This window comes from Protobothrops mucrosquamatus, unplaced genomic scaffold, assembly GCF_001527695.2.
Source record: "Protobothrops mucrosquamatus isolate PMUCROS unplaced genomic scaffold, P.Mucros_1.0 scaffold229, whole genome shotgun sequence".
Classification (NCBI taxonomy): domain Eukaryota; kingdom Metazoa; phylum Chordata; class Lepidosauria; order Squamata; family Viperidae; genus Protobothrops; species Protobothrops mucrosquamatus.
The window spans coordinates 648,020-657,248 of NW_015386580.1; the positions used below are offsets into that span (position 1 = coordinate 648,020).

At 36.5% G+C, this 9,229-nt stretch overlaps 1 protein-coding gene across 1 annotated transcript; it reads right to left on the bottom strand.

Moving 5' to 3' along the window:
- Positions 1 to 762: 762 nt before the first annotated feature.
- Positions 763 to 9,229, bottom strand: PSTK (phosphoseryl-tRNA kinase). The gene is made up of 7 exons (XM_015814219.1): positions 9,077 to 9,229; positions 7,671 to 7,874; positions 4,679 to 4,970; positions 3,917 to 4,115; positions 3,517 to 3,592; positions 1,914 to 2,007; positions 763 to 1,031 (listed from the first exon to the last, which is right to left on the bottom strand). Exons 2-7 carry the CDS (start codon positions 7,851 to 7,853, stop codon positions 835 to 837), a joined length of 1,041 nt encoding a protein of 346 aa, XP_015669705.1. The 5' UTR covers positions 7,854 to 7,874; positions 9,077 to 9,229; the 3' UTR covers positions 763 to 834.

Sequence of the window (9,229 nt, forward strand, 5' to 3'; positions counted from 1 at the left end):
CAAAAGAATAAATAGCATTAATGATCACCAACCTTGACTAGACATCGTACTGAAAGCAGGAAAATGGGGCAGGTAGGACACCACAGAGAATAGTGAGTTGCCTGAAATCAGAAAGTATGTATTTTTTTATATATGGTAAAATATAAAGGGGATGCAAGAATACATTCTAACCTGGATTTCCTATTTTTGCCACCAACAAAAGGAAGCCATTTTGGATGAAAAATCGAACCACAATACTTTAAACATTATTTTGATTAGGACGCTAATAAAGTACATTTATTCATATTAAGCTCATCTGGTAACATGTAGATATCCTGGCAATAATATGGAAGTGGTTGATCACTGCCTTTTTCAGCCTTTTTTTAAAATTCCTGGGATTTCTTAGTGAATTTGCCTGCAGGTATTAAGCATGTCTAATATTGTTTTGGGTTTTTTCTGATCAGCCAGAATCCATTAGGCATTATGAACAAATTGGTGTAGTACACATATGTTAAAAATTATCCTAATACTTTATTGCTTTTATTTAGCAAGGTATCCGGATCTTTCAGCCTGTTTGCCTGGCTTTTATGAGGAGCTTAGAATTAGACTTGTCTATCTTTACAAGAGCCATAATTATAGGCCACTAATATGGAAAGGCGGCAGAAAAAAAATAATGCCCCTTAAACATCTTCAAGCAGGAAATAACACTTCCTCAAATTGAACAATACATTCTACCATTCAGAACTAAATTTAACCGCTTTTAAAATTACACAGGGAAACTGTATCTATTATAGTTTTATTGTTGTTAAATTTCCATCACACAATTGATACCACTTTATGAAGCAAAATAAAATGCTACTGTTTATTTAAATACTTTTTAACAATATCATCTGTCTCTTGGGAAAATACAGAAGTTATATTAAATATGCTATTTTCTACATAGAACTGCTTTTCTTTATTAGTCTTTTGTTTTAAATTTTCTAAGAATTTTATTTTCTGCTTGTTGAGCTCCTCTGACAAAATCTTCATCTCGCTTGGAGTAAGACTTTTGGCTGGAAAACAAAACAAACGATGAAATGCTGTAGTTTAAATTTTATATTATCTTAACATTTGAGAAGGAAAAGCTATTATCTAAAAAGAAACATGGCTACAACTATAAAATAGATCAACTAGGTCATAATGTGGTTTGTTTCCTTTGGCTTTGGAGGTTCTACAATCGGCCACTGTAGTATAAAAAATATGTTTCATGTGTTGTATAAAGCCAGCCAGTTGTGGCTTAGTCTATAAATCAGCTTATCAACTCCATAGGGTACTACCAATATATACTAAGCTTTTGAGGCTTAATTTTATTCCTATAATACCCAACCTCCCAATAAAAAACAACCAACCTTTCAGCTGTGAGATTACTATCCTTCTCAGTATATTATAGCCAGTCCAGCGGGCTGATGTTCTGGCTAGAAAAGTCTAGCGTAATATATAAACCAGATCTGCTACTGCAAAACAGTGATGTGCCAAGTACTTTTCTATTGCCAATAATATATATGATCTCTTCTGTGTATGAAAACACTCAGCAATAAAATGTTCCATAGGCATCATTTATTAGCACTAGCATTTATTAGCATTCAGAGCAATAGTTAAATTCCCTCTAGTTCACTCCAGTGGCTAAGGTGCCAGGCTAGAAAACAGGAATCTGTAAGTTCTAGTTCCTCCTTAGGCGTGAAAGCTGGCTTGCTGGCTGACTTTGGGACAGTCACCCTCCCTCAGCCCATGACATTAGGCTCAAGAGACAAGCCAGTCAGTCAATTCCTATTGCAACCAATGGATCAACACTCAGTGAATCTGAAAAAACGCGGACCCTGCCCTTGCATAAAATGCTCAGAAGAAAAAAAAAAAGTTATATTGCTTCTAGTGAAGTCATCTCTTGTTCAACATACCTTTAGCGTTTTGCATTGTTTCAGAGATTATTCGCCTGAGAGCTTGATCAGCTTGATGAAGAACATTGCCTGCACATATAGCCCGATCCATCTCCTAGCCAAGATCAACCAAGATTGTTTTAATAAAAGTTACTGATTCTTGGTCCATCGTAGGTATCCAGAATTCTGGACAGTAAGATGGACAGTGTATAAATTTGATAAATTAAGAATTAACAATACAGATTAGTTTGTATTCCCATAACACCGGAACAATTCCAGGTTACTTTCTGAAAGTTACTCGGTTTCCCTGCCAAGTTTTGGCATAGCCCCAAAGTGTCTGCTCTTTCTTCCAATTCTGCAGCAAGTTCCCTTCACAATTTAATTTTATACACAAGGGTTGAATGAACAGTATTGCCTTCACCTCTGTAACTTTAGCTTAAATAAGGATATTGTAATCAAAACGGGAAATAATTCTTGAAATGAGGCATTTTGTTACCTGTATTCCTTCTCCACATAATCACTACATATTTTTGCCAATGATGAACAAGCTTCTTAAAGCCTTAAAAATTCTGTCATTCCTTTCCACCTCATTTGATGTCCAGAAATTTGTTTATTCAATTTTGAGAAAAAGTAGAAGTTTCATGGCATCAAAGGCTATGGGGCAACAGGGGGAAAGATACCAAGATCCAACTTTTGGGTGGTTTTCTCTGCCCAGAACTAGGGAGGTGCACTTCTGAGGCATTTTCACCAATCTTCCTGCTTCAGATTAAAATTCTGTTTATCAGATCATTGTTTAGGCTGCAGCTCTTCCTTTTTTTCTCTCAAGGTTATTCCCACATACAATTACATAATGCAATCTTTTCTCATGGCAACTTTCTATCAATTGAATTGAAAGAACAGAACACATCCGAATCTCTAGTGCAGGGGTGTCAAACTGCCGGCCCGTGGGCCAGTTGCATCATGCAGAGGCCGTGCCCACCCCAGCTCCGGCAACGCAAAGAAAGTCGTGACACGCCGCGACACGTCATATGACACAGCAAGTTTGACACCCACTTAAGCAATAAGGTGAAGTGTATTAAGAGCCTTACGAGTTGTAATCATTTTTTTATTCTACTCAGGTTTTGGGAATCAAAAATTAAACAGTAAATGAGATTTATATTTTTATATAAATAATGTTTGGCTTCCATAGAGTGTGCAATCTGTGGCCTTCAAAGAGTGTGGCCTCTAAAGCCTCTCCATTAGTTGAACAAACACGTGACACAAATGCAAAACATTGATTAGATACAATATAATTAAAATGAATCTGGATTTTGCATCTATCCCATTTCACCTGCTTCTTAAGTGTCAACGACACTTGTTCTACATTACCCTTTTATGATGTTACAAGATGCTCAGGGTCACTTTATAGTGAGATGGGTAGCATATAAATTTAATAAATAAATAAAAATGCAATCCTCCATTTTAGAAAAAAAACTGGACACCCCTGGTGTAAAACAATGAATAACTTTTCAGCTCTCTTGTTTATTTCTACCCATAATGTCAGGGGCTAAATATGTTATCCCCATAACTGGCTTCCTACGTATAGAAAATCTCCTGAACTTGTTACCCACAGAATCCAAGGTACCTTTTCTTCTGTATTCACTTCCATGGGTTTTACTGGATTTTCCAAAGCAGAAGATAACAAATTAAACACCTGAAGACTGAAAAGAAATATAAAATTAAATTGCAAATGCACGCATATGAATGACTAGCATCAAGGATAATGTCTGAGACCAATGGGGTCAATAACATTCATCTAAAAAGCTAAACCCTGAAAAAGTTCAATGTACAAACTGCAATTCAGTACAGAGGAATATGAATTTTTCTACAAGGAGAACCCCTCCCCCTCCCCCATAGCTTCCAAAAGTGACTTTTAGTAGGCTATGTGAGAAGTTTTCCTTTCCTCTGAAGCAAGAATTCTACCGAGAATGCCCAGAGACCATTATAAAAAGAATATAAATCATTGTTCCAATGAGATCACATACTTATCTTCTAATGAAAATTCAGCACTTTTCAGAATAAGGCTATTTTGCTCCCATGTGTATTTCTTTGGATTTGGACATTCTAACTTTTGTGCCATTGCAAATATGGTTTCTTCAGGTAATGGCTGCTTTCTCTGAGCATTTCTCTCTAAACAAATTTCAACCTGGCAGTCTAGGAACAATTGACAGAAGCCCAACGAATCTAGAAAATAAAAAAAATATGTGTATCAAAAACAGTCATTTAAAACTCATTGCACATAGACTGTGTAAGATGCAAAAATCTTTACTGAAATTAAAAATTAAACAATGGGTTAAGGGGCAATTAAATATTTATTAAATGTAATCACACACAAAAATCTGCTTAGCTATTGAAACAAGTTTTTCAGGTTAATTCTTTTGTCAATATGCAAGCAAGAGAATTTTAAAATGCATATATGCATTACATGAAAAATAGTTTTGGAATACTGAAGGTATTGAACAGGACCACAGGTGATCAGTTTTCCCCTCCTGAGTGAGTGGATTAAGTGAGTGGATTACATTCTCCTTCAAATGAGAAAAGCTTGGTGTCGGTCTCTAAGGCCAAATTTGTTTCAATACCAGAGAAAAACCAAGCTAGTTAGTTGCTGGCCAGGGAATTTGCTCAGCAGTTATAAAACCATCCAAACTCTCTGAAAAAAACCTTTTAACTACAATAGCTTAACATATGGTTTCCATTGCTGAGTTGTAAGGTTGAATCGTTGGTGTAAAATATAAAATCAAACTTACACTGGCGAGCTAACTGGTACACTTCATATCTCATGCTCTGATAATAAAAGTTGTCATCTAAAATAAAATATATTGGCCTGAGTGGAATGAAATCTATTAAATATTGACAAGATGCAGAGTCTTTTGTTCCTGCAGATATTAATCCTTGTTCCATCAAACAGGAGACAAAACTTTTCCACATTGCTTCAGTTCTGTTGGAAGGAGGAAAGTAATGGCATCCTTTAATAAGAGCCTGAAGGAAGTGTTCAAGGTACAATAATAATTCATGCCGGTATGATCGCCAATGAGAAATCTATAACGTAAGAAGACAATTATTCACGTTAGATTACAGATTGGCTGCAATCTGGAGCTATCAACAGCAACAAACGCACTGTTATTTACCTCAGTGTAAAATGGAGATCGGTGTTCATCATATTTTGGTCACTGGCAATTTTTTCTGTCTAGCCACCTCATTCTATTTAATTTAGACCTTCCCCCACATACATATTTTGATAGAAAACTCAATTTCACCATAAGGGTACTGCTAAAGTCTTTTCAGAGAAACCACCAAACTCTTGTTCCTGTTGGAACTGATTAGCAGCTAACCCTCTGAAAATGCACATGCACAACTGGACAAAGGATTCAATGCAAAGCATTTAAAGGGGCATTTTGCAAAGTGCACGCGCATGAAGAAAGTGCCCTCCCTCAAAGCACAGAAGCATCTTTCTGAAGATTCGGCTCAATTGCTTTGAATGCCTTTTCAGATTATCTCCATGTACATGTGTGCTGAAACAGTCTGGGAAGCAAGCTGTGTATGCATAGACTTGCAAAAAGCAGTGCAGCTAAGCTTTCTGGAATACGCGGCGGCTTTAATTCTTTGAGGAAGGATGGTTTTGCTTATGTCCATATTTGGGAAACACCTCTTCAAATATTTTGTACAGCTCTTGTAACAACCTCTACAGAAGGACAACCATCACTGCAGCCCTCCACTGATCTGGTCTTTATGACAGAGTGAGTAAACGGAAGCCTCTCCTTGGTGAAAAACACATGAAAGCCAGCTTGGAGTTTGCAAAAAAGCACCTGAAGGACTCCCAGACTTCGAGGAACAAGATTCTCTGGTCTGAGGAAACCACGATTGAACTGTTTGGCCTCAAGTCTAAATGTTAGGTCTGGAGGAAACCAGGCACTGCTCATCACCTGCCCAATACCATCCCAACAGTGAAGCATGATCGTGGCAGCATCATGCTGAAGGGGTGTTTTTCAGCAGCAGGGACTGGGAGACTGGTTAGGGTTGAGGGGAAGCTGAATGGAGCATAGTACAGAGATATCCTCAATGAAAACCTGTTCCACAGTGCTCAGGACCTCAGACTGGGCCAAAGGTTCATTTTCCAACATGACAACAATCCTAAACACATAGGTAAGATAACATAGGAGTGGCTTAGGGACAACTCTATGTATGTCCTAGAGTGGCCCACCCAGAGCCCTGACTTGAACCCTACTGAACATCTCTGGAGGGACCTGTCCAGCAACAGTCACCATCCAACCTGAGCTTGAGAGGATTTGCAAGGAAGAATGGCAGAAAATCCCTCAATCCAGGTGTGCAAAGCTTGTCACATCATACCCAAAAGACCCGAGGCTGTAATTGCTGCCAAAGATGCTTTAACAAAGTACTGAGTGAATGGTCTGAATACTTTATGCCAATATGATATTTCAGTTTTTTTCTTTTTAATAAATTTACAGACATTTCTAAAATTCTGTTTTCACTTTGTCATTATGGGGTACTGAGTGTAGATTAATGAGGAAAAAATGAATCTCAACAACTGTAGAATCAGGCTGCAGCATAACAAAATGGACAAAAGTGAAGGGGGTCTGAATACTTTCTGAAAACACTGTACACACATGTATGTATGTACGGTATGTAGTTCTTGACTTATGACAAGTCACTTAACAACCATTTGAAGTTACAACAGACCTTCCAGAGCTACTTAATACCCATTTTTGAAGTTATGATGGCCACACTCCCCCCATTAATATGTATACAATACGTATTAATTTCAATAATGGAAAAGGGGCATAAGAAGATGTTCTGTAAAAGCTTACACAGCAATGTTTTAAGGTACTGTAAAACTCTTACTTCTCTCAGTATATTAATATAACTCTCCTAACAGTATCAGTTAATCTGCTAAATATTATGCATTTATTCAAACATTACTTTTTATTCCCTCAAAGTAATCATATATAAAAATACTATCAAAATTTAACATCATGCTGGTGATTAATATAAATATTACAATTAAAGAACAAAACAGTAAAATTCAGATACAAAACTATTTCCAATAGCATATTTCTGTATGCTTTAAAAATGCAAGCTAGTATTGATGTTCATGTTATTAAATATACAGAAGCATTTTAAAAGATTGATGTGTTTTTAATTATTTTTACGGAAAATGTTAATATATTCTATTAATGTAAAACATTTGCTATGAAAATAAAGTCACAGAAAATGTGAATTAAAACTAAAATGACATTTTATTAATGTTAAGGATTTAATGAATTAGTGATAAACTAATATGCTCCTTTTATACACAGATTAGACTTGTATTAGCAAATTTAGGACAGCATATACTCAAGATAAGCTTCCCTGTTAATTTTAAAAATAAAATATTGAATTAACTGAAGTATAAAGTTAATATGAAATCTGAAAATGCCACAGGGCAATGAATAACTCCAAAATTTAACAGAGCAATGACAACAACCAATGCGTGTACACACGCACACATGTACACACACCCTTAATGCCTTCATTACACCAAACTGGTTGTAAACATCAAGCTGGGATTTAACCCTGGTTTATTCTCATAATTTGCTAACCATTTCTGGTTGATTAACTTACTGAATTTGCATTAAAAAAAACACGTAGTGAGAAAACCTTCTAACTGCCCAGAGTCTTCTGAAGTAAATGACAATACATTTCATTAAATAAACTCTGCTATATCTCTTGCCCTGATCTTACCTCTGTTTGACTGAATGCTTCCAAAGGAATGAGATTGTCATAACTGAGAAGAATGCAAGACCATTCTTTGCGCGTCCTCAAGAAGGAACTCAGTTCTTGTGCTGTCCTAGTTTTACCTGCTGCTGGTAAACCACAAAGCACACACAATCCCAGCTGATGGCCTCCAACTCTCTCTTGCTCCATGGTTTCCCCTGGATGAAACCTCTGTGAGACAAAGGAATTGACTGTTTGATGTTCTGCATTAACTTAACCTTGCACATGTTTGCTGTTTCACATGAAGAATGATCAGAAATGCCAGAACTGAAGGGACAATTGCTTTATCTGAAAACATTCCACACTTTTCCTAGTTAGAAGAACAAGGACAATTGCTCATAATAAATAACAGAGAAACCTGAGTTGATACTGTTGCAGATAATTGACAGAACATAAAAAAACACATGCAAACACCAGAAAAGAGGGTGATCTATTTTTTAAAATAATAACATTTTGATATTTATTATTTATTACTTTGTAAATAATTCAAGGTGGTGAACATAGACACCTTCCACCTCCTATTTTCCCCACATTTATCATTTTTCATAGGTATTGAAAAAAATCAATAACGAACTGTGATTTACTGTTATCATACTGTTTGTGCAATGACCCACAGTAATTTTTTTAAAGTAATTTAAAGAAATTAAAGAAAGTTAAAATAAGATGGGCATTACTGCCACCTACTGATGTTATCTATAAATAAAAAAACAAATTTTCAGTAACACCAATTACTGTGATTTAAAAACAGCGCTAAATGAAAAAAAATATTTCACAGTCTTATAACCCTCACTACTGAGCATTTCATTTTTTTTAAATTGGTACTAAAGATGAATCTTGATAGATTTATGAACTAATGGGATGGACGCTTGCTTTATGCTCTTATTAGGGAATTCAGATGTAGCAATTTCAAAACTTTTCAGTAAAACGGTGAATTTATACCAGGAATGTGTACCATCTTAATCTATCTTGTTTGCATGTGCAACAGAATAGCCATTATCTTTTTTTTTTTTTAAAAAATACTCTAAAATGTTTGAATTTATGGGGTAGGAGTAAACGCCCTGGAATATTTTGCAGGACCGTAGGCATCTCTCTGAGTTTTGGTAGCAGCGTCTTCTTCATTCCCACCCCGGATTTTCAGAGTCCCCAGTTCAAACCACTCGCTGAACTAAGCCACTGAAAAATGAGGCAGTGGCTGTCACAATCAGACCATGTCTGTTCAATGTTAAGCCTGGTTCCAGGGGCAGGCGGGCGGGCGTGATTTAGCCTATTTGGTTATTTAATGCATTGGGCAAACACAAGAAAACGGGTCAATTCAGTATTCAGATTAAATGGATCGCCCAGCCAGTGTTTAAAATCTTCCCTTTGCCACTTACCTTCTCTCCCAAACTTGTTTACGCAGTCGCCGATGGTGCTTTCTATCGTCCACCTTCCCTTGCCAGCAGTTTCCCTTTTTCCCAGCCAGGAGAAAAAACAGCTGTTCCTACCACGGTCTCTACCTTGAGAGCTTCTGCAAGCGACACTCTATC

Bases quoted from the DNA above. Each gene is read 5' to 3' on its own strand.
- PSTK (XM_015814219.1), bottom strand. From the start codon at position 7,853: ATGGAGCAAGAGAGAGTTGGAGGCCATCAGCTGGGATTGTGTGTGCTT. The intron at 4,971-7,670 runs GTAAGATCAGGG...CTTACGTTATAG, and splicing joins AAGCATTCAGTCAAACAGAG to ATTTCTCATTGGCGATCATA. The intron at 4,116-4,678 runs GTAAGTTTGATT...TTTATTTTCTAG, and splicing joins GTACCAGTTAGCTCGCCAGT to ATTCGTTGGGCTTCTGTCAA.